The following is a 23,449-nucleotide window of genomic DNA, read 5'->3' as shown; positions in this document are numbered from 1 at the left end:
TGGTCATGACATGAAAGGTAATCATAAAAATAGGACAACAAATAATATACTTTTGAATAATTTTTTGATTTATATGTACATATATTCCGATATACAACTCACATCCTTCTAGGACAGTTAGTCAGTCATCGTTTCAAGTGTTAAATGGAAGTAGGATTCATTTCAATCTCTAGGCCTTTTGCTAAAATACAGGACAAAAGGCGTCAATTGCCTGGGACACGGGAGAATCCCTTCAAACACACATCTCCAATTGCATCACAAGGCTCAAAAAACTATGCAATTGCAGGCATTTTTATTCAAATTAAACACACAAAACAATCCAAAAACAAAAACAGTTTTAAGCTTTTTCATCGCTTTGTGTCAGGCCATTTGAAAACGGAAACCTTTGTCATTATGTACCTACAGCAGAAATGTCAAAAGCAAAAGACAACAAAAAACGTAAAAAGAATGCCGAAAAGGATGGTTTGCAGGGCGGTGGTGTGAGGAGGGGGGGAAATGTTTTATATTTTTGCAACAAAACTCACTAATTTTCTTTTATGTGGAGACAGCAACAGAAACAGAAATACGAGAGAGAGAGAGCGTTGCAAAAAAAGGCAGGAAAAATGCTAAAAGCGAAAAGGCAAAAATACAGTGTATGGGTGTGTATGGGTGTGGGTGTGCTAGTGTTTGTGGGTGTGTATCTGTGTGTGTGTGTGTGTAGTCTAGTGGAAAAGAAAAAGATGGCTGCACTGACACAAAATCAGTGAAAACAGAGGCAGCGCAGCAAGAACGGCAAACGGGAAACACAAACAAATGTCACTCAACAATTTTTATGAGTCTGACAAAAGTGAATTATACGAATGGACCCAGGACACCGCCGCCTCTTTTTCTAACGCAATTTATCTATGTTAAGCGACAACGGCGACCGGAGTCGGACTTGGGCCAGGAGTCGGAGAACCGTACCCGTAACCCTACTCCCAGTCCCGGAACCGTATTTGCAACCGGAGTCCAGTGCCAGTGATGCCACCAAACAGAAAGGGTCAAGTCGGTAAAAGTTATAAAGGTAATTTGAAAATAGGTGAAACAAATAGAAGATGCATAGAATAGTTCTATTTTTAAATGCATATTCTTAGTCAAAAGACATTTTAAACAATTTATTAATAACATAATATAGAAACATAAAAACATTTATTGTTCAAAACAATAAAATGTTCTGAAGCTTTATTAATTTCATAATAAAATGGGAAATAAAACTTGGCATTAATTATTTAATACACTAAAAGTGGAGTTAAATGGGATTAATCTTTGTCGCAGAACCTTTTTTATGTATTTGTAATTTGTTAATTTGTAAAAAAATTTAATCAAGAATTTTTTATTTAACAAAAGAAAGTACTCCTTTTAAGTCTTTTTTAATGAACAATAAGCATGGGGTATAAATTAGCTATTATCTTAGGTGAAAAAAACATGATACCTATTAAATTCAGCTAAAATTGTAGTAGTTTTTGAGTAAAAACTATGAATTGGCATAGCTAAGTTCATCTAATAAATAAACATATTAAATATTTTACTATTTAAATGCCGTTTCTCCCAGTTAAACCCCAAAATTCAAAGTAATATATACAATTTTCCCATCATTAGCTTGAAAAACTCTAAAAAGACAGCCCTATCATAGAGAATCCTTTCGAAAAGTGTTGAATTTCTGGTGCATTTTCTCGGCTTGTTTGTTGGCATTTAATTGCGATCTTTTTTCTGTTTTTTTTTTTTTTTTGTTCGGAGGCATCTGGGCAAATGAATTACAATACACAACTCCTTGGCCACAGATCCGAAGGCCTTGGCTCATAATTCTCACTTGTTGTTGCCGCCAAGAAAGGGGTTAACTCGTCCTGACCCATTGCGTGTGTGTGTGTGGGGTTGGCTTTTTATTTATGTTTTTAATTTCCTTTTGTTTCGATTGTGTTTCAGTTGGCTTGTCATATTTCTCAACTCCTTTGGCTTTGGCCAATTTCTTGCCAAGCTTTGTCAATGTCGAAATTTTTGGGTATGTCATTTTTTGTTTTATGGTTTAGTTTCCTTAAAGGCAATCCATGTTGGAGATTTTATTTTATTTGCTTACCATTTCATATCAACTGTAGACTGTAAATATATGTTATTGATTACCCGCTCTTAATTGCATGGATTTTATTTTTTATGCCACACATAAGACCATTGAGGCGGATTAATTTGAGAAATTGAAACCAATTTGTGTGACTATATTGGTATTTGTTTACAGACATTAAGGCTGCTACTATAATATATTCGTGTGTTTTTTGCCTGCTTTGATGTGTGCTGGTCTCGACGGTTATTAAATATAAATAAGCTTTTATTCGTTAGGGCTTTCCTACAGCTAAATGGCTTTTATTTTGGCCTGACACATGAGCAACGATAAATGCAAAAAAATCCTTAAATTTCGTTGGCAAATTAAACTTGCTAACAATGTAAGCACTCACAGTGAAACTGCATTGAAATAGTTGACAATTGTAGATGCACTGAATTGGAATATATGCGAAACACTAGTTCAGTCATTACGTCAACATGCGTAACATAATTCCCATTGGAAAGTTACCATTTCCGTTTGTTTTTTTACAAACAACACATAAAATATTAATAAAAGCGAACCCTGACATATGGCAGCCACGTGCTTCCCATATATCTTGATGTACACAATTTTTTAGTATCCCTTAGACTTGGCGTACACTAATGTGCCACGGCCATATTCGGAGACTGGAAACCTTTTAAGAGGCTCCCATTAAACTTGTCTTGGCTATGAAACAAAATGGCGCTAAGGACACCAGCCCAAACGTACACAAACACATACGTATATATATATATATATTTATATATGTACATATATATATATATTCAGGAATCCCGGAGCCGTCGGGTTATTGCTAATCAACTCACGTTTTCGCTGCTCGTTTCAAAATGTATTTTGTGACGCCATTTTGAACTGAACTCGAGTCGAACGTCTGGCCTTGCCGCCTTATCACCCGGGGCTTATCAAATCCATCGCGATACCAATGTCCCAGTGTCCCAGTATCCTTCCAGTCGAAGGTGGTGGAGGACACTATTACATTTCCGCCTAATAGTTGCTCGCTGTCAGGCGCTGATTAAAACGAAGTTGGCTCAAGTACATCCGTCAGTTGTTCTCAGTCAAGTCACGCATTTGGATTCAGCTCTTTTCGGGGGTTCCCCCCTTTTTCCATTCCAGGGTTTTTTTTTATTTTATTTTTACATTTAGTTGTGAGCCTTTGTCTCTGCAGTGCATTCAATGCTATCTGTCAGCGGCATGCGAATCCATTTGATTTACTTTTTCCTCTTAAAGAAATCAAACTTGAGAATGTCGACCGTAGGTCGTCACTTGGATATTTTCTGGGTGTGGGGGGTGGAGACCGGAGTGAGCTTTATTACTGCTGCACTGCCTGCGAAGGTTTTACGCTTTTGTTTCACGTCACAAAGGAGCGCCGCAGGATATAGACAGAGCACAGTGGGACACACTGAAAGGACTTTGAATAATAATGCTTTAAAAAATAATATGAGTAATATTATGGGACTTATAAATATAAATTAAAAACATGATCTCTACATTACATTTCTGAATTATTATAGTCTAGTAATATTATTTTTACTTTGGACTTTTGAAACATTTCGTCTAAAAGATATGTGCATTTGATTTCAATTCTATTCAGAGATTATATTTCTCATTTGGCCTGAGTACTGGCTCTTGATTTTTTCTTTTGCCGTCTGAGACTGTCTCCAAAGAAAATTCCGAAATACGAATATGACATCTTTGCTGTCAGGCGACTTTATTATCTAGACTCTGGCGAGTCGAGGCAAAACGGATCTGAAGTGAACTGAACTGGGCTGTCAGTTGCAGGCGATTCCCTCCGCTGACTCTGCCACAATCGAAGGCCTGACTTTGCATATACACAGTACTATATATAGTATATATATTTGGCTTAATCCTTGGAGAGCTGTCCACCTTTTTCGTGTCGAAAGTATGTGCAGGAGGGGGGGGCCAACTGAAATGCCACAATTACGATTTAAGATTGCCCGGCACAAATAATTCCATTTGGTCACGTGTCATAAATACAGTTGGCAGTGGTTTTTCCAGCACGTTTTCCCGGCAACTTTCCTTGCACATATGCCATGCCATTTTCGGGGGCGGCGAATCTAATTTTCCGCAGATTTCACCATGGACTTTTGTGCCCAGACAATGACCTCGTCCTGACCGCAGATACTGCAGACCGAAGACCAGAGAGCGGAGTGCATCGGGCGGTTGGCTTACTTATCCTTGTCGCTCGGCTGGACACGGGATTGGCCCCATTGCTACCTCGCCCGAATCTAATTTGCATGTCCCTCCACCTCGGCTCAAGGACTCCCCGATGACTTGGCCAGAATCGAATGGCCTGTCGGTGCCGGGACTCGTTTTGTGCCAGCCTCCCTAACCCAAATGACGTCCCTGTCTTCGATGCATTAACCCACAAAGTGTAGATACAGATGCAGCTGCAGCTTTAGCCATAAAATTGGCCCAGCCAGGCGGATTTAAGTGCCCGTCGGTTGACAGATTGAGCCAGTTTCGGTCAAATCGAGAGGCTGTCGAAATTGGAGTCGATTGCCAGGGCGAGAGTTTCCACCGCAATCTTGTAAATTGGCCGCAGTGAGGTGCTTGGCAAGGTTTAAAGTTAAATATCCCAAAATACTTGATATCTTCTATGTAAATTTTTGGTTAATTGATTGCTTGCAATTTGCCAATCGAAAGAAGATACGTAAAACATTTAATCCACTTATTACATGCTAAATATTATTGCTTCATTTTAAACGTTTTCGTGGTGGCATTTATCATTGCCAGCAGATCCTCTCTCACGCTTTTAGCCAGCCATAAATCTTACCGACGGCATTGTCCTGCTGCTACTGCCTTTTGCTTTTGCGTTGCAGCCTTTGAAATGCCAGTTCAAGTTGCCCCATAAGTGGCTTAAATGTTGAATTTCAAATACAATGCGAAAGGGTTTAAGGGGGGATGAGGGCGGACAGGGGGAAAAAAAGGAGAAAACTAAAACAGGACACATGGCCATGCCGGATGAGGGCAGGACGAGCTGTTCGCATTGTGCCGAGTGCCAAGTTATGGGCCTGGCCTCCTCGCATCGCCATCGCCATCGCCGTGTGCCATGAATGTCCTTATAAATTGTCTGCAATGTTAAATGTTGCATGTGTCTACCCCCTAGACAGCCCTACTACCACACAGGAAAAAAATCATAGGATATATGAATTAAATCAAAGTTTTAACTTATCGATATTACAGCCTTACTATGTCTTCGAGATCTTGAAAGTTAAGATATGATTTTGTACTGTCTCTCAAGACTTATTTAAGTCTCTTCGATGACTGATTTGTTAGCTTTTACCGATTATAAAATCATATATTTAACATTTAAATTGTTAATATTTTTGTGGTAAAGTATTATGTACTAAAGTTATTTCAGTGCTTCTACCAATTTCTAGTTCTTGCTCGTGTGGGTTGGTTGCCTTTGACTTTGGCTGCAGTTTTGCCTGCAGCTCAGGAATTTATGGCCCTGCCTCTGGCACACCACTATGTGTGTGTGTGGGTGTGTGTGCTGGTGTGTTGTTGTGCCTGGCTGTAAGCTGGTGTGCCGGTGTGTGGGCCACTAATCAGCACACGTTTTAGTTCTGCCGTTGCAGGAAGTGGAAGTTGAAATTGTTAAAAGCAATAAAGCTAATAAGTGATGTGGCAAATGTGCGGCCTCGCTTTGGTTTCTCTGCCTTTTGCAAGTGAGACTGTGCCTAGGTGTGTGTGTGTGTGAGAAAAGCAGGGCATTTCCCAGTTCCCATTTTCTATTTTCCATTCCCATTTCCCACCCTCACTTCCCCTTCGTGAATGAGTGGAGCTGGCACTCGCCATTCTGTTCACGTGTCCATCGCTAGTTTTCGAGTCCGTTTCCACTGCCAGCACGGGAAATCAGCAATTAGTGGCAGACCCAACGCCCCAAGCACAAGGACCCGGTTAAGAGCGATTACCGGGGTGTAATAGTGGTCACAATAATAGGTCTTTTACACCATTAAAGATTTTATAGAATCAACAGGGCGTATACGTAATTTTATAACAATTTATTTATTTCTAGTAAGTTAAATAAGTTTTTTAATGCTTTTATTCAATTCTTAACCAATCATATTTTATAGAAAATTAATAGAAAAGCCTGCTATTACTTTGTCCTCCTTTGTGCATGTGTGTTTGGGTGGCTGTACGCTTCAGTATGTGTGTGTGTTCGTAGCGGGCACGCATTTCCGTCAGCGCCAACTACTTCCGGCCGCTCAGTGCACTTTGACTTGGCTCCTGCCAGGACACTTGGATACTTGGAAGTCAGGACCAGGAGCCAGACCAGAGGCAATGCCTGTGCCAGGACCAGAGCCAGACGCCTTCCCTCGATGTTTGCCCAGCTTTTGAGCCACCCCGCCCGCCCGTTCTGGGCTGTGTAATTTTATGACTAATTAGTCAGCTAGTACGTCAAGTTGGTAACTACATAAACAGCGAAACGACGACTCCGTTTAGCCAAAGTCTATGGCCGATCGTTGGGCGTGGCCATTTATTTGCCTTGCTGCGCTTTTAATTGCTTGCAAGCAATTTCTTTAGCCTTTTTATGGCATGTCTCGGCTGGCATTACAGCAACAGCAGGAGCAGCATCTCTACGGAAGCAACATCTAGGAGCATGGAGTTGCAACTCCAACACAGCCCCCGGTGTGTCTACAAAGTTGAGTTGCAGTTTTAGTTGGCTCTGGCTGTGTTTTGTTTTATTTTCCCTTGCTTTTCATTGTTGCCCGCTTTTTTGCATTCTTTGTTCTTGTTTGGCTTTGTGTAATTTTGCATCATAAAACACACAGAGGGAGAGAGAGAGCACAATGCACAGACCACGGAAGACATGAAGCCGTCTTTCAGCAGCCTCTTTGTGGTCGCTTAAAGATGACTTTAAATCGGGTAATGAAGCTCTGGGCACCAATATCCAACTTACTAGTTTTATAGTTAGGAACATCAAAGAGAGTGACTTGAACCTCATGTTGTAAAATAATATTTAGCAGCTAAGATGAGATATAAGTAAGAGTAATCCTCACTGGAAGTTATTAATCCAAGAAACAGGAAAGTACAAGTACGCAAGGCACTGTGAAATATTGTCAAATTAACAACTGACCAAAGGACGACAAATTATTTCCGCTTTCCAAATGAGGCACTTCCGTGGCAGGACCACACCCATAACTTCCCCAAAAGTCAGAGGAAAGTTGTGCCAGGACATTGGCGTGTTGAATTTAAAAATTCGCGCCACATACACGAAAAAACTTGAGTACGGGGCCAAAAAAGAAAAATAAAAAATTTAAATGACAAGCAACTAATGGGAATTGCCAACAATTTTGCAGGGGAAGAAGAGAAGGATGACGGCAGGTGGCGCAGAAGTTTGCCACCTCTGGCCAACCTTTGCATCGAAAATCAGCTAACAACACAACAAATGGCTTCATTTATTTGCGTCTTTTGTGCGATGTTGCACGGAACTTCCGGCTACCAGGTGGAAGGTGGAAAGACAAGGACGCGGAAAAGTAAAAGCAGCTAAAGAAATTCTACCAAGTGGCGGGGTAGAGGGCCAGATCCTTCCTTCCCAGCTTAGATCCCGGCTTCTTGCCCCCCTCCAAATCTGTAAGTGTGCAAAGTTTACACTGAAAAGGTTGCCGCCTCCGCGAGCAACAACGAGGAGCGTAAAGAAACATAAACTATTTATATATATATATAGAAGCAAGTTGCAGCTGCACTTTGCAGTGATTGAATGGCCAACACCGACAGCCGTTAATGTGCTTGGGGTTTTTCATTGAGATAAACTTTTTGGTTGGCCGGAAAGACCGCAGGAAAGTCGCACTTTAAAGTTTTCGCTTTCGGCAAACGGAACTTTAGCCACCAGAGAAACCAAGGGGATTCCTTGGACTCTGAAAAGCATAAATAAATAAGGAAATACAATTAGAAGATTTGGAATAATTGCAGCCCGCTTAAAATTAATTATATGCTGCTTCATAAACATAACTTTATGCTGAATTGGTTTTGATAAAATGTTTATTGTTTTCAAGAACACTTTTTCCATTGCATACCCTCGCAATTTGGTTGCGATCTGTATTCAGCTAAGCTATACTAGGTTTGTGTCTCTTCGAACTCCAGTCATTGTTTATTAACCTTTTTAGATCCATCTCCTCCAAATTGACTCTCATGCAAACGTCTATGAATAGGCACAGGTCCAGATTCTTCATTTTCTTGGCCAACTTAAAGGCTTCGGTTAGGGTATTTTTTTCGCGTTCGATCTTGCCCAGAATTGCATGTGATTTACAGATGATCATCAGACTCAGGAAGCTCCACACATCACTATTACACTTTGTAGCCTCTGTGGGGGAGTTTTTTAAGGGTTTCAATTGTATTTTTTCGGAACTTTAACTCACCCTCCAGAGCCCTGCGTGCCATGGAGCAGGCTGCATCGAACGAATGGTAATCGAGGTGCGCCTGAGCCAGTTCATGCAACAAATAAGCGCGTTCAAGGGGATACTCAGCGAATCGCATTCGATTCTCCATACGAGCTACTTGTTTCCTATAGCAAAAATGAAGTTTATTAAATATTAATATATTTTTCTACACTTTTTTACTCACATAAATTTCTCTGCTTTGGGATCTGCTGTATTGGTTCGCGGTAGATTAATCCTATTCGGTCGCTTCGTATCCTTATTATTCTTATTTGGCAACCCGAAAAGGGTTAAAAGACGTTGTCTTCCCTGCAGAACCGTCACATTGCTGGGAATTTTGTATTCATTAATGCGGGCTAAACCCAGGTAGTTATAGACCTCATTAGTGAATTCAAATCTCCATGGCATTATGCGGTGTGTTTTGGTAGTGACATAGTCACCCATGACTCCTTCAATGAACGATGTCAGTTTCTAAAAAGGAAATTTATTTTATAATCGATTCCAAAGAAGTCTCTCTATAAAGATTTATTACTTAAATCAATCTAAAATACATTGTCATAGTCGTATTATTGGGCATTTCTTTAAATTTCAGGACTTTATGAATTATATAATAACTTCAAGGGGTGTTTAACTTATTCTTTTTACATTTCTTAAAGTTGTAGAATAACAAAAACTTACATTAAGTTCACCAGCTCGTATGAGCAGTCGAATGGTGCGCAGGATCTTGTAAACATTTCTTCTCGTTTGGTTCTGTATTCGGTATAAATTATCATCCTTTTGCTTGTTGTAGAGTGTCTCACTAGTAAACTTTTGCTGATGTTGAGCGTACATAGGACACCGAGTGTGCAGCATTTTCTGGTAATAAAATAATAACAAGAATTATACACAAGCAACCGGATATTAGCAGCTCAAACCGTCAAAGTTCGCGCTGACTTGTAGTTGAATTCCAACAATTTCTTCAAATGCATGGATGATTCTTTGCAGTGTTTTGGATGCACATTGGAATCACTTCGTAGATTCCTCAGAAATTCCACATCCACCCAGGCTCTGTTCAGATATGTTGCGTTATAAATCTTGAAATACCGGTCGCGTCGGGCTTTCTCCAGTGGAGATAGGTATTTTTCCTAGGATTCAAAATTAAATGTGATATAGTTTTGGTATCTAACTCAATGTATAATAACCTCTTTCTCCATTACGCTGACCACATCGCAGGGATCCTTGAGATCCTTGGGCTGATTGGCCAGTTTATCCATCATGCTATTGACCAGCCGCTGAACTGGTATTGCAGTCTCGTCAGATAAAACGTCATGGAAGTTCTCATCTACCTGGAAATGAAGGATATAATTATATAGAAGGTTTTTAGTAAGTTAGTAATTTTTTAAGCCTTTTTGGACTCATTTAACTTACCACATTTAGACGATTGACAACGGGCACTGCATTAATTGAGCTAAAGCGCCTCAGATGGCCATGCAGATTTATTTTGGTGTCTTCCAAACGACTCGACTCGTAAAGGGCATCACTGACCTCCAAACTGGTGTGGAGACTGACAACCGGTGGCTGTTGCTTCATCAGCAGAGCTGTAAGTGGAAAGAAGACTTGGATGATCTCCGACGAGTCCTACCAACACCCGATCTCACTTTCTGCCTTGGTGCAATCCTTTACGGCCTCTGGAGCCAGACCCATTGTCCGCTTCAGTTGGCTTCGGCGCATCAAAGCCCTCGCATCGAAGGGATTAAGATCCAAGGAGTTGTCCACATAGCCGAGCGCGCTTGCGAACCTACGCTGGCGGGATAGATACAGACCCCAGTCGGAATGGATGCTGGCCTGGTGAACTGCAGACCAAGGATTTATCTCCCAAGGTCGCAGATGCGGCTTCACTGCCGGCCCTGGTGCCTGGAGGCTTTCGGATACGCTTAAACGATTGGACATGGCTTGTTTTTCTAAGATATCAGAGATCGCAATCAAACAACAAACAAAGTAGAAACAGTGGGTATAAAAAAACAGGTTGTGTTGTGTAACGAAGTTAGTTTTTTATTTTATAAGTGACGTTTAAGGTACAAACTTGAAACACATAAACCTAAGGATCGAGAGATTTTATTTCCGCTGAAACCTGTAATCTAAGAACTAAATGTTGTGCAAACAAAGACTACCTCAAAGATATTATTCATCGAGCAAATTCCTAGATTCTAAAAATTCCCAACTCTGGCTTATGGCTTTTGGTGCTCGGTGAAACATAATCAGCGTCTTACGAGATACATTACCACAAGCCGAGCCTCACAGCGAGCTGAGAAAAATGTTTTCCCAACTTTTAGCCCAACTTTGTGGCACTAGTGGGGTTTCCCCGGGATGGACGGTAGTAGCAAAGTTGCCCTAGCCAGGGCTCTTATCCAATTAAGTCATAACTCAATATGTGCTGAGAGATATGCACTTGGCCATTACTTAGGCAAAAGGCAAAAATTTGCTCTAATAACTTTTGAGTTTGCGCTTTCTTCCGTCTTCTTTTGCCGACGCTTGCCAGGAAGATAATTTTCACACCAGCGCCATGTAATTTGTCCTTCTGGGGCAAAGTTTGGTTTTTTTTTTTTGGCCAGCAATTTTTAGTTTATGCAGAGCAACAGCTTCCCATCTCCGCACCTTCAGTCTCTGAGCTGCTGCTCCATTTTTCCAGCTTCCCTTTTATGGCACCAGCGAGACGCTGCCACAACTCATTTGGCATTGACCAGGATTGGACGTTGCCGCAGTCCTCCGTGACTGTGTCTACGGGCAGGGCTACTGGGATGCATCCAGCAGAATCCAGTATCCAGTATCCAGTCTCCGAGTCCAGCCACCCGGCTGTGCTCCATCCACATCCGTAGCCCACATCCATCTGCCGTTGAGAGCGAGCGCGCATAAATTATTCATTTGTAATGTGCAGCATCTCTAGTCCTTAGTCCTGTACAGAGAGAAAAGTCTGGATAAACATTCTACATTTCCATTGATTTTTGAGAAGAACAATCTAGTCTCTTCATACCTAATTTAGAATTAATTAGAGGCAAAGAACTTTTCTTAAACTACTCTATTCAATACTTTGATTTTATTTACAAAATATGCTTATGATATCCAGTTCCTTAAAGTCTTTTCCCTCTGTGCAGTCTCAGTGCCAGGATCTGGAGTCTGAGAGTCTTGGGCCAAAGTTCTGTGTGCACTTTTGGCACAGGATATGACACTGACACTCAGCGCCGGCGCTCGTCCTGCGTCAACAACTTCCTTGGCTGCTGCTGGCGTTTACTTTGGTTTGTAATTTCCTACTGGAGCTAGGGCCGTGGGTAAAAGAAAAACAGCAAGAAATGGCATGAAAACCCCAAGAAGTGCACGGGAACATGACGATTGCAGCTGGACCTCCCTTCCTACCCAGCTCGTCCTTTTCTGGTTTACCGCTCTCCACCGGGGAAACTGCTCCTGCTGCTCCTGCAGCTTCTGCGGCAATTGCAAACTTTAAAGTTTGCTCTCCTTTTTGTGTGTTTGCGTCAAAAGTTTCATTTGTGAATTGAAAAATTATTTCTAGTTGCATACATGCAGAGTGTGTCATTTGCAGGAGGGTCGCCCAGGACCTCTGAACTCTGGCAGCGAGGCGAGCAGCAGCCAAGCTCATTGACAAAATAGAAAGTTGTTGACTCGGTTTCCTTTCCAGTTTTCCGAGCATAAGTTTTTTTTATTTTTTTTTTTAGCCGGCAACGCTTTTAATTACACGCACACATCCCGGGCCCGCTTAAATTTTAATACAAGGTCTGGTGGCCTGATCTCCTCCTCAAACCGTAAACAGTGGTGAAGCCCCACACGGAGTGACATTAATTAATTAAAAAACTTAATGGGGTGAGGTCTAAGGCTCTAGCTAAAGCTAAAAGAAATGAATAGGTGGCTCCGGCATGCAATGTGCTAACACCTGGCTTAAGTCGTGTCACCCTGGCAAAAGTTAATTGCCCCAGAAAAAAATCTAGAGTAACGTAATCTAATAATAAGGAATTATGCAAGTTTTTAAATAACATTATTCTGAATGCAATTACGGCTTTAAATTGAAGCTAACTGGGCACGTAGTTTAGCAACTTTAGGAAGCTAAAATTGTGCACACTTTTGGTTGAAATTAAGTAAATTAAGACGAGTATGGCACACAACGAGCAGGAAATGTATAATAAATATACGTAAAAATTCTTCTAACTCAAACTTATTTTAATAGAAATATGTAACATAATGCTTCTGTTAAAGGTACAGCTAATATATAATAATTAAGATTAATGTTTGTTCAGCTAATTAATCTTTACTTTATTTCTATAATATATTTTTCATCCTTGTATTTAATGTCTGGGATTTTATGTTTATTCAGGTTTGTTTTTATAAAAACAAAATAAGGTGTTCGTTCCAATATATATTTTCAACAAACATACTTCATACATACTTCATTTCAAGTTTACTGAAATATTTTTTGTTATTTTGCTCTAATATTTCTTTTATTAGCTACATGTTAATATTAACTAAGCTCCCTGCCCTTCTCAATCTTCGCTTTATTAAAGTAAACCGCTCAAAATTAGCACCGATTCTGAACATATTTTTAATTCAGGCAGTAGTTTGATTTGAAACGACTTTGTTGACTCCGCTTGACCACAAATTTGTCAACAGGCATGGCAACCGCACACACATACACCGAAATCATGGCCGAAAGCCGCAGACACGCACGTGCCACGCTAAACCGGAAACGGAAACACGCCATGTGAGTGCCAGCGAGAGCGAGTGTGTGTTTGTGTGGCGTTGTTTATTGACATTTGCACAGTCTTTGGCAATTATTTAGTTACAGCTTGTTTATTTGTGTCGACGTAAAACGGATGCAAAACTTTACTGCTTTTGAATGTTTTTAGGAAACAAAACAGCAAAAAAAAATCAGAAACTGTGGGCTACGAATTAGTTTGTGACCCCAAAGCATACAGCGTTCCAACGGATGCACAAGCGAATCAAATAGATAGAAACGGATGCTTGGTGACAGCTAATAAAATTCTTAAATTAGCTTAATTAAAATATATATATATGTTATAGTAATTATCTGTTGCGCACACCAGTGGTGTCATCTGATTGTGGGAAGCCCAATTAGGAGGGAAAGCTACTTATTTTTCACTCACTTTGGATGGACAAACATTAGCACTGACAAGTTTTAATAATATTATAAATTATTCCACAAAATATATGTATTATACACATAATAAAATATAAAATGTGCAGTGCTTAAAGTCCTTGTTCCATAATGAACACTTCAAATATTTAAACAATCTAATTGTACTTAATTTTTTCAAGTGGGCTGTCAAATCAGAGAATCTCTCTCTCTTAACTCATAACCATGGCAGTGCTCGCCTGCATGTGACAGGACACTGCCTAATTAAAATGGCAAATCGTCGGCCACAAACAAGGACTTTGGCAACACTCGTTGGATGTTGGCAACAAAAACAAAAGCAATAGAAGCAGGAGCAGCGGTACAAGCAAATTGAGATGCAAATTTATGCACCGTCTGGTTAAAAAAAAAAAAAGAAAACAACCGGAAAATGACCGAAAAACCCAAACCCTCTCATCGAACCCCAAAAACGAACCATTCAAATTATGCGAATCTGCACACTCAAACTCGTACCACATTTAGTGGCAGATACATTCGCACATCTGCGTTACTTTACACTGGCATCCATGATGAATTTGACTGCATTGCCTGCTGGCCAGTTTCGAAAATAAATTTAAATTTGATTAACGATTTCTGGGGCCAACTTTGGGCTGCGGACTTGTCGCCCCAGACGAAAATTGATTGGTGGTTGGCTTGATTCTCACCAAAAAACAACTTTTACGGTGGCAAAACTTTATGCGGTAATTAATTTTCATATGCTTTAGCGGGTCAATACTGCAGTTGGATAGCCATTCATTAAATTGGCAGTAATTTTGCATTCAAATGACCTTTAGAAAACCATCATTAAATTTGTCTTTCTTCTTGTTAAATACAGTAACAGTTTTTGCGGACTCCCATGTCCATGTGTGTCTCTGTAGTGCAATGTAATAGCACTGTGTGTGGTCTCTGACAGGATCCGCGAGAACATCCCACTCAAAGGGACTTGTATGCCCACTGGCCAAAGGACCATTGAAGTCCTGTCGGTCTGTCGGTCTGGCGGCGATGGCCGTGTACTCGTCGAGGGTCCTGCATGATGGCGCGCATCTCTCCTTCCTGTTTATGGCTGACCGACACTTGTCATACTCCGTGGCATGTAAAAATGGATGACCCTGGATGGCTCCACAGCGACTCGCAGTGGAGCATTGCATTTTTAAAGAGAGAAAGAGAGAGCTCGTCGCCAGGCGGTACATAAATTCGGCTGCAAAGTGTCATGTACCCGCACATAGATCAGTGTCCTGTGTCCCCTGTCCGGCATGTGGGTTCAAGATACCAATGCGGTGGACTAGGCTTCTGGCTTCTAAAAGAGTCATTTTGCGGTTTGGCAATTAAGTCAATGTTAACGATGCCGACACCGAGACTCCCACGCAGACACGAGCACAGATTCAGGTCCAGATAGACTCACAGATACAGATACAAAACAGTCGGACGAGACACATTCGTTTTCGGTGGCGCAAAAATACGTAGGCAGCAATAATTAATAAAATACACAATAAATTACTCATACGCCAGCGGCAGCCCGCAAGTAAAAAGAGAGAGGAAAAGCGAATCTATTTGTGTGTGAGTTTTTCTTTTTATTTTGCCAAAGGCTGGCAATGATGGAGCATGTGGGAGCCGCAGGACTTGCCAACAATTTATGTTGAATTTTCAACCTCTGGGTATTTGTTAGCATACCAGGTTATTCATGGCCAGACACTAACATGAGTAATCAAGCAGGGGAAAGTATGTGAAACCAGATTGCTATGTCTCAGCTAAGTTAAAAAAAAGGGAAAAATTTAATTAAAGAGGTGTATTTTGTAGTAATATGTTAGTTATTTCATCAATCATTTTGTGTATACACGAGGAAATTATAACGGCTTCACTTTACATATCAAGACTTTACCTACAAATGAAGCACTTTAATTTTCCTCAGTGCATTAAAGAGAGATGCTTGTGGAAAAAAACATTAAGGAAGCATCTCAGAAATCACAGGACAAAGTGAAGCCGGCGGAGACTGGAATAAAAACGGCACAGATTGCATGAGAGACGAGGAAATACGACAACAGAGAGCACGGGCAAAGGCAACAAGAACTATAATTTCCTAAAGGACTTAATTATTTTATAATAAGCACATGGCGCCGGGATGCTGCGGGAACGGAGAGGGGGGGCTTTAGCCCGACTAAAGTCGGCAAAGGACGAAAGGATGCCGCGCAAATGCAGCGCAAAAGTTGCAAAAGTTTTTCTCCACTCGACAATCGGTCAAAACCAGTGGAACGAGGTGAATCGCCAGAGGGGCAACGTAAAATCTCGACCATAAATAGTGAAAATATTACAAATTCTTGTTTTCTTTCTTCGAGCTACGCCAGAAACCCCCAAGCTTTGGTTTTATTTACTTTTTTTTGTTGTTTGTAATAATGAATTTATGGTTGGATGAATTTAAGCAATTAATATTGATTTGCAAGAGTTGTTGCGGTTCTTTGGCCAGCATTCGGTTACGGTTCTTAGCCAGGTTCAAGATGTGGCCAAGCAAGCGTAAATCGAAAGAATAAATATGTACTAAGAGGAGCTCTGGAGTAAACAGAAAACGCAGAAGGGAAAACCCCAAGGAATAGAGAGTTTCCCCTCAGGCATAATCTTCCATTTAAATACTTTCCTCGCCTTCCTATTAGCTGCACATTAATGTTGACTTTGTCTTATTTAATTAGCACTTGAGTCGAATCTCGATTAAAGCCTCATTTGCATAAACTTCAATCTCTCGCCGCTGAGGCGACGAAATTTCCATTTCAGGGCACTCTTGCCATAACATTAAGCCTGCATAAATTCGAATTACGCATACGCCTAGTGTGCCGGCGCCCTGGGCCTGCGGCAAACACGGACAAACATTTAAACACTTCAAAAACAATATAAATTCATTCAGAGCACGGCCAACCATATCCCCACTATAACCATAAGCAATAAAACACACAGACCACCACGCAGACATCGGATAGGCCAGGCCAACAACAATGCCGCCAACAATGCATAAATAAAGACCAATGCCAAACAATTGATACTTTGGACAAGGGAACAGAGAGAGAGCGAAATGCTACCATTGAACAATTTGTACGAATTTATATGTAACCAAAAGAGCAGCGCACAACTAAACATTGAAACAAACATGCCCAAATGTCCTGGGAGTTAGCCAGGATAGTCCCCTGGCCAGTGCAGACACCTAAAAAGAGGCAGGCAATTTGGCTCAAAAAAAGTCTCAATTAAATGAAAATAATTAGCTAGTTTCTTGTATTTAATTTAAATGAATTCACTTGTTAAATATACCAATGATTAAGTATTATTTAGATAGAGATTCTTTGAGCGTATATGAATTTAATTAATTATGTCGTATGCTCTAAATATTTATGTTAAATTAAGTTAGTTTTCGTTATGTTGTACAATTTTTTAAGAGATTATTAACACCAATTACTGTAACATAAATAGAAATAGTTGGAAATATATGTATATTTTTGATTATATAAACAAATTCAATGTATATTTCTCTCGTAAAGGACAAAACTTGTCAACACTACTCTGACATTATTCGCAGCTATATCTCCAGTTTCCTTTCCTGTTCCTTTTCCCCAGCCAAACCCCAACAAATTCATTTGAATTGCAAAACAAACACGAGAACAGACCGAACATTGACGACATTGGGGCTACTATATAGCAGTTGGTCGGGAGTCCGGCTAAAAGGAGCTTAATCATGTTGTAAATTTGCATAATTTGACGTGAGTGTGTGTGTGAGTGTAGACTCAGGAGGGACATCCAATGGCCCAGAGAATATAGCCAAATATATAATGCACCTTACTCGTAATGGCTCCAAATTCTTGCCGACACGCAAATAGTTATTTCATAATAAAAAATAGCCTAGAAATTACGTTATTTGTCTAGGCTTAAATTTGAATTTAATTTAGGTGGCTCTGGTGGGAATGGTAGACTTGTGTTTTCGCCTATTAAAGCTGAAATATTAAACTTTATTATAGATATAATTTACAAATAAAGTAAATAGTGAAATAATTTACATTTAAGTGTTTGCTGAGAGCAATTTGTGTTGTTAGGAAAGATAGATGAATTAAAATATTAATAAATACCAACGACCAATCAATATTTTAAGAGTTTTCTTATAAAATTTTTGTGGTTAAAATCACAAACATTTACCACAAAAACGTATCAATTTATTTCAATCAAAGTTTATTTATACCTTTTAATCGTCTTATTATTCGTATAAATATCAAAATTAAACTTAAATTTTGTGTCAGAAAATAATCCATAAATCATGACGCTTTCATACGCTTAAATGTGAATTTAATTGCGGTAATTAGCACTGCTCGTGGCAGCTTTGGCTCTCCCCGAATGTCACTTCTTATAAACAAGAGTTTTAAACGCAGTTGGATTTGCAACTTTTTCCGCACTCGTGCGGAATGCCATCGTGCCGTCTCATTGCACAATTCCATTCTAAACTGTCATATAAATGTGATTATATTGACCCCCTCGAGAGAACCCACCACACTTTGTGACAGCTTAATTGAAGGATATGCGTGACCACAGTCCGAGTTTAGAATAAACGTGGCCTTTTTCTATAGAGTTTTGTTCAGGACACGGATCACGCTCCAATTGCCTTAAATGTGATTACACAATTGGTTAGGTTATTAAGAGTAATTTCTTATTTAAAGAACAAAGAGGTAAATGATTATCTCAATGCAACTTCTTTGATATTTGTTCTCCTTTCATTCTTAACAACTTTGATTTTAAACTCCCCCAAAAACCCTTAAAGTTGTCACTACGCATCGCCTAAAAACGTTGACCAAAGTTCTTTCCTTTTGCTAACTGAATTGTTCTCCGCGAAACTAACAGCTTCTTGCCCCTTAAAAGCTTGTCAGTTAATAGAAAACAAGTGACACCGCCTCCAGCCAGCTTCATAATTAAGTCCAAATGAACAGGACACCCAATGCAGGCAGCTTGGTCTGACCCCGGCCAAAGAGGGTACGAGTCCAGGACCAGGGCAAGGACCAGGACTAGGACCCGGAGCAGAACCAGTTGAGTACATGCAAGTGTTTGCAGTTTAATGGAATTTTTAATTTCGGCCCCGCGACGATGCTTCTGAGCTGGGGAATAGCTGACATTATTACAAATTTTTTACTATTATTAAAAATGCAGAAAACATTAAAAGCGACACAAAATTTGTAGCCAAAAGTCGTGGCAGGGGCAGCTGAGCTGGGGCAGGATGATTACTTAAGTGGACATGGCTCGCAACCTCCTTCGGAGGTCCGGCATATAGTGCACAAGAAGTTCCAGCAGAAAGACCATGGCACTGGCCATTATGGCTAGAACCAGGGTGAAAAGTGCCGGGGCAAAGTGCTCCAGATCCACATCTGCCTTGGAAGCCTTATATAGGCTGCAGCCTGGCCGTCGCACTATCCACTTCTTGTCATTGTAACCCATAAGTCCGGTGGCCTGAAGATGGAGCAATGCATGGGCAATGTGCTCCCTCCATGGCGAACCCTTGGGCATCACTGATCCCGTGGTGTATTTCGGATTAAACTTAATCTCCTGAAGCTCACAGAACTCTCCCTCGTCCATGTGGAGGTCCATTAGCAGCCTGTATATGCGATCGATGGCGGTGTGAAAGGCAAATCGTCCTTGGATAATCCTATCAGCGCCCTGCTGAAGCGTCAGGATGTTGTGCTCGCAAATTCTCTCGGCAAAAACCGTTTTTACGAGCTGGTTACTAGTATTCGTGAATATAGCAAAGTTGTAGGAAATGTTCTCCATGCCAATGACCAAATTGCTATCGTACAGATCCTGCAGACTGAGTATACTCCTTGGACTCTCCGAGAGCAAAGAGCCCACAATAAAGGCTCCGTAAAACTGCATCAACATGAAGCTGAAAATTCCAGTAAAACTGATCAGTATTCTAGTGGAAAATAGTTTAAAAAGCTCAGTAGTAGGTCCCTGCTGAAGGTACGTCTCAAGCATGCTAAACCAGACAAAGGACAGGCGGCTTTCCACCTGGGACCTCTGCAGCCTCCTCTCCAGCCGCACATGTAGCAAGAGGAGTAGAGTACTGCCTGTGACCAGGGCAAGGACACACCACCACACCTGGTTGCTTAGGGGCTCGAAGAATATATTCCGGATGTGGCTGTGTCGCGGATGCCGGAAAATGAAGTGAAGGCTGTGGGTTGAAAATCAGTCAGCGACTCGATTCTAGTGGGATTAGCTTACTCCTGGGTGTGCAACACAGCCGAGTACTGGATGTACGGTTGCCTGTCCAGCACAAAGCGCATGGGGGACACGGCAAAGTCAGCGGTGCCACTCAACACCTCACCCATCACTCCGCTCCAGCTGCCATTCTCCTGCAGTTCGCCCCACTTGTCCGTGAAACTGATGGCCAGGCTGCACAGAGAAAAAAAATGGGTGACTTAAAATGTACTTCAAATAGATTCAGGTAAAAATGGGGGTTAAGGAACTACTCATTTTCTTGATGAATTTATCAAAAGTATTTTATTTTGAATTGTGTAAAGTGGATGGTTAATACGTTTAATACTTTTTTGTAAGTGCAAAAACAGCCTCATTAACGGCTACCTTGTTGCTTTTATCACAGACCCACCTGAGATTGTACATGCTCTCCACAAGCCTGAACAACTGATAGTTCTTACGCTGCATTGGGTCCCGTTCCTGTAGGTGAAATTCGTCAGCCAGGTAGGCCATGTCATCGAATCCAGGAGGCTTCTCTGTCAACTGGAACACATGAGGTGACTGTTGAGTGAAAGTTGAGAGTTCCCTTTTCATGTTTACTTACCACCGTGCTGCCGTGCAAGGTGATTTGTCCATAGTTTCGTCGACGAATCACCCAGGTTTTCTTATAATTATCCAAAAGCTGGTAGCCTTCTGAGACAGTCCATTGACCCTTTTTTTCAATTATCAGGGGGGTCGGTACTCGGGAGCTGATGCGGTAAACATCGTAAAGCAACCAGGAAGTGCTGACACTACAATATGCATTTTAATTTTTGAAAATATTCCGCAATATTGCATATACAACTCACTTATCCTGAGGCCGCAGGACCACCGTGATGTCCGCATCAATTCCCATGCTGTAGCCACTGAAGTGCTCCTCAATCAGCCGCTCGTCTGGCTGGGATTCGGTGTTGGAGCCAAGAAGAAACCACGCCAGCGAATTGTTAAAGAACCCTGCCTCAGAGGCAGCCCGAAGGACATGTTGCCTCACAAGGATGTGCCTGAAATTCAACACCAGGACCGCTGTGCGCGGCGACCCATAGAACATGAGGTCCTCGAAATTCTCTGAAATTCCTGGCCGGTAAAATTGCACGCGATAGTTGGACAACAATTTCTGGTGGCATTCAACTTGCCAGTCGCCATCGGCATCGCCGTTGCGGACGACCAGGACCTGGCTCAAGTGCTGCGAGCGCAAAAAGTCCTCGAAGGCGGCCAGCTCAAGGAAATTGGTATTTATGCTTTCAATTTGCGGCACGCATAAAAATGCTGTTAAAATTATAAAAAGCCAAGAAATAACTTTCACTTGCAACTTAATCATTTTATATGGCCACTTTCACACCGTCTCTCTCAGCGCTTCGGCTTGTGTTTGCTTTTGTGCTGAGCTCTTGGGGTTTTTATAGGGTTCCATTCCTACCATCACCCCACTGTGTGTGCATAATTTATACACATTTATCATATCGGTATATCCTGGACTCACGCAAATTGTTCGCTTGACAAGAAAATTATCGCCAGGATGCATAAATATGTGTGTTTACGTTGAATGAAGGGAATGTCACTATTGTGCAGCTGTGACTCCAATTAAATGTAAATTATTTTCAGGAAACGCACTGTATGCAGGAAACGAAAACTGAAAGGGTATTGTGTAGTATGAAATTGCATTAACCAACCAATTTATTGTCATTTAATTAAATCGTTCTTTTAACTATTTATATATGTACATAATATCGCTATGACGATATATGTCCGCAAACTGTTCACCGCATCGATCAAAAATTGTTTAACGTCTTCTCCTTCGACTTCTTTTGGTATACCTAGGATAAAGTAAGCTATCCTTTTGCCGGCATATACCAGGAAATCCAATAACTAGACGCAACATTAAGCAGGACAAAGCTGGTGGCATTAGCGTGACATTATCCAACTGCAGCCAAGAAGCTGCGAGAAACGGCAGGAACGTGTGTTAGTATCCACGAAAAACGGAGCCAAGGTCCTTGGCGTGTGTCCCCCCTGTGAGTGTGTGTGTGTGTGAGCGCCCCGGAAAATGTTGCGAAACTCGAAAGCAAATCCTGCAGCTTGCAACTTAATTTCATGGCACGCGGCATGCAACTCGCTGGCAACTTCATTCGGGCAATTTGCCCCACGACAGCTTGCCACGTGCCAGAGGAGGAGGAGGAGGAGGCTGGAGATGATGGGATGGTCGGGTCGAATCGGTGGCCAGATAGAGTCCTGCAAGGACTTTAAGACTGCACCGAAATTAAAAGGAATTACATTCAATTTGTTGACTCTTTTTTTTTGTTGCGGATGCGCAGCTTTCCCCCTTTTTGTTTTGTCTCATCTCCTTAGCTGACTTTCGCCGGTAATGACACAAAACATTTTGTGCAAGGCCACATGCAAATGAGCAGCAGAAAACTGAAACAGCAGCGACAGGAGCAAGGCCATTTAAATGTATTCATTGTGTGAGCAGGGGAAATTCGCTGGAATTTTATCGCAAGATTTTCCATCGAAAACGCGAGTTGCCTGCTAAAAGATTCTTGAGAACCAAGGCACATCACACATGTGGGAAAGCACCGAGAAAGGTGATAAAAATAAAAATGCGCATACGCCGTGTTGGCATTCAAAGAAAAGGTCGCTAACAACCATTTACAGACGTTTAAAAATCGGGTTTTTTTCAGTTTTAAACTAATATGTAGATTTTACATTTATTTCCACTTATTTTGATATATATTTTGCATTTAAAGATATTATTTTATCATATTTAAATGAAGTTTTAAGCTTTGCTGAAGCCTTAGCTTAATATTTCTTCTACTTAATTTATTGTTTATAATGCTTCTCTTTAAATTCTAAGCATGTACTCTGGGCTCTTTCACTAATTGCATGCCCGGACACAGCACAAAATAAGAAACGAAACATTTTAATTAATTTCGCTGCCAAAACAGAGGATATTATTATTATTATTATTATTAAATAAGATTCTCGTCAAAAAAATTACAATTTTTGTTCGCTCTCCGCTTTATTTTCTTGATAATTATTTTTACGTTTTTAACTGCGGGGGATTTTAATTGTAGGTAAGTACGCTGGCAACCGACAAAACTTGTCCATGGGCCAAAATAAAGGCAGGCAACGAAAAAGGAAACGGAAAATCCCTTGGAGCCATGGAACAAGTCTTGGAATAAATCCCTCGAAATGACGACAACAATATGCGACTTTTACTTTTCAGTCCAGGACTCGGTAAGAATATTGAATTTAATTTACTTTAATTATACGCATTCTTCAACTTTTATATTGTATATATATACTATGTAAATTTTGAAACTAGTTTTTGAACAGTAAGTTCCTTTGAAACAAGTCAATGTAGAAAATGCAGCTTCTCATTAGAGTTGTATTAAACTCACAAGTAGATATAATTATTTCATTAACTGTAATACTTTCAATGCCGACAATTCCTACTCCAATTATTGCTGGCTAAAACTTTGGTCCATTCCTAGTTTCCACTCTTAATGCTGGCGCAAACCTTTATTTGCC

The 23,449-nt window shown here is 40.8% G+C and overlaps 2 protein-coding genes across 2 annotated transcripts; both read right to left on the bottom strand.

Annotated features, from left to right (window-relative positions):
* Positions 1–8,101: 8,101 nt before the first annotated feature.
* On the bottom strand, positions 8,102–10,566 carry wa-cup (walker cup). Its single transcript, XM_020958195.2, has 8 exons — positions 10,152–10,566; positions 9,922–10,091; positions 9,696–9,839; positions 9,429–9,638; positions 9,193–9,369; positions 8,702–8,985; positions 8,497–8,642; positions 8,102–8,441 (listed from the first exon to the last, which is right to left on the bottom strand). The coding sequence occupies exons 1-8, from the start codon at positions 10,441–10,443 to the stop codon at positions 8,185–8,187; spliced, it is 1,680 nt and encodes a 559-aa protein (XP_020813854.2). The 5' UTR covers positions 10,444–10,566; the 3' UTR covers positions 8,102–8,184.
* Positions 10,567–17,806: 7,240 nt separating this feature from the next.
* On the bottom strand, positions 17,807–22,239 carry Ir84a (Ionotropic receptor 84a). Its single transcript, XM_086831853.1, has 5 exons — positions 20,740–22,239; positions 20,499–20,682; positions 20,304–20,434; positions 19,919–20,089; positions 17,807–19,868 (listed from the first exon to the last, which is right to left on the bottom strand). Exons 1-5 carry the CDS (start codon positions 21,246–21,248, stop codon positions 18,929–18,931), a joined length of 1,935 nt encoding a protein of 644 aa, XP_086687979.1. The 5' UTR covers positions 21,249–22,239; the 3' UTR covers positions 17,807–18,928.
* Between the last annotated feature and the right edge of the window lie 1,210 nt (positions 22,240–23,449).

Source organism: Drosophila serrata, unplaced genomic scaffold (genome assembly GCF_035046125.1).
Source record: "Drosophila serrata isolate PLE 108 unplaced genomic scaffold, ASM3504612v1 contig_241, whole genome shotgun sequence".
Lineage (NCBI taxonomy): Eukaryota > Metazoa > Arthropoda > Insecta > Diptera > Drosophilidae > Drosophila > Drosophila serrata.
The sequence above is the reverse complement of the archived record's forward strand: the minus strand, read 5'-3'. Positions and strand labels throughout refer to the sequence as shown.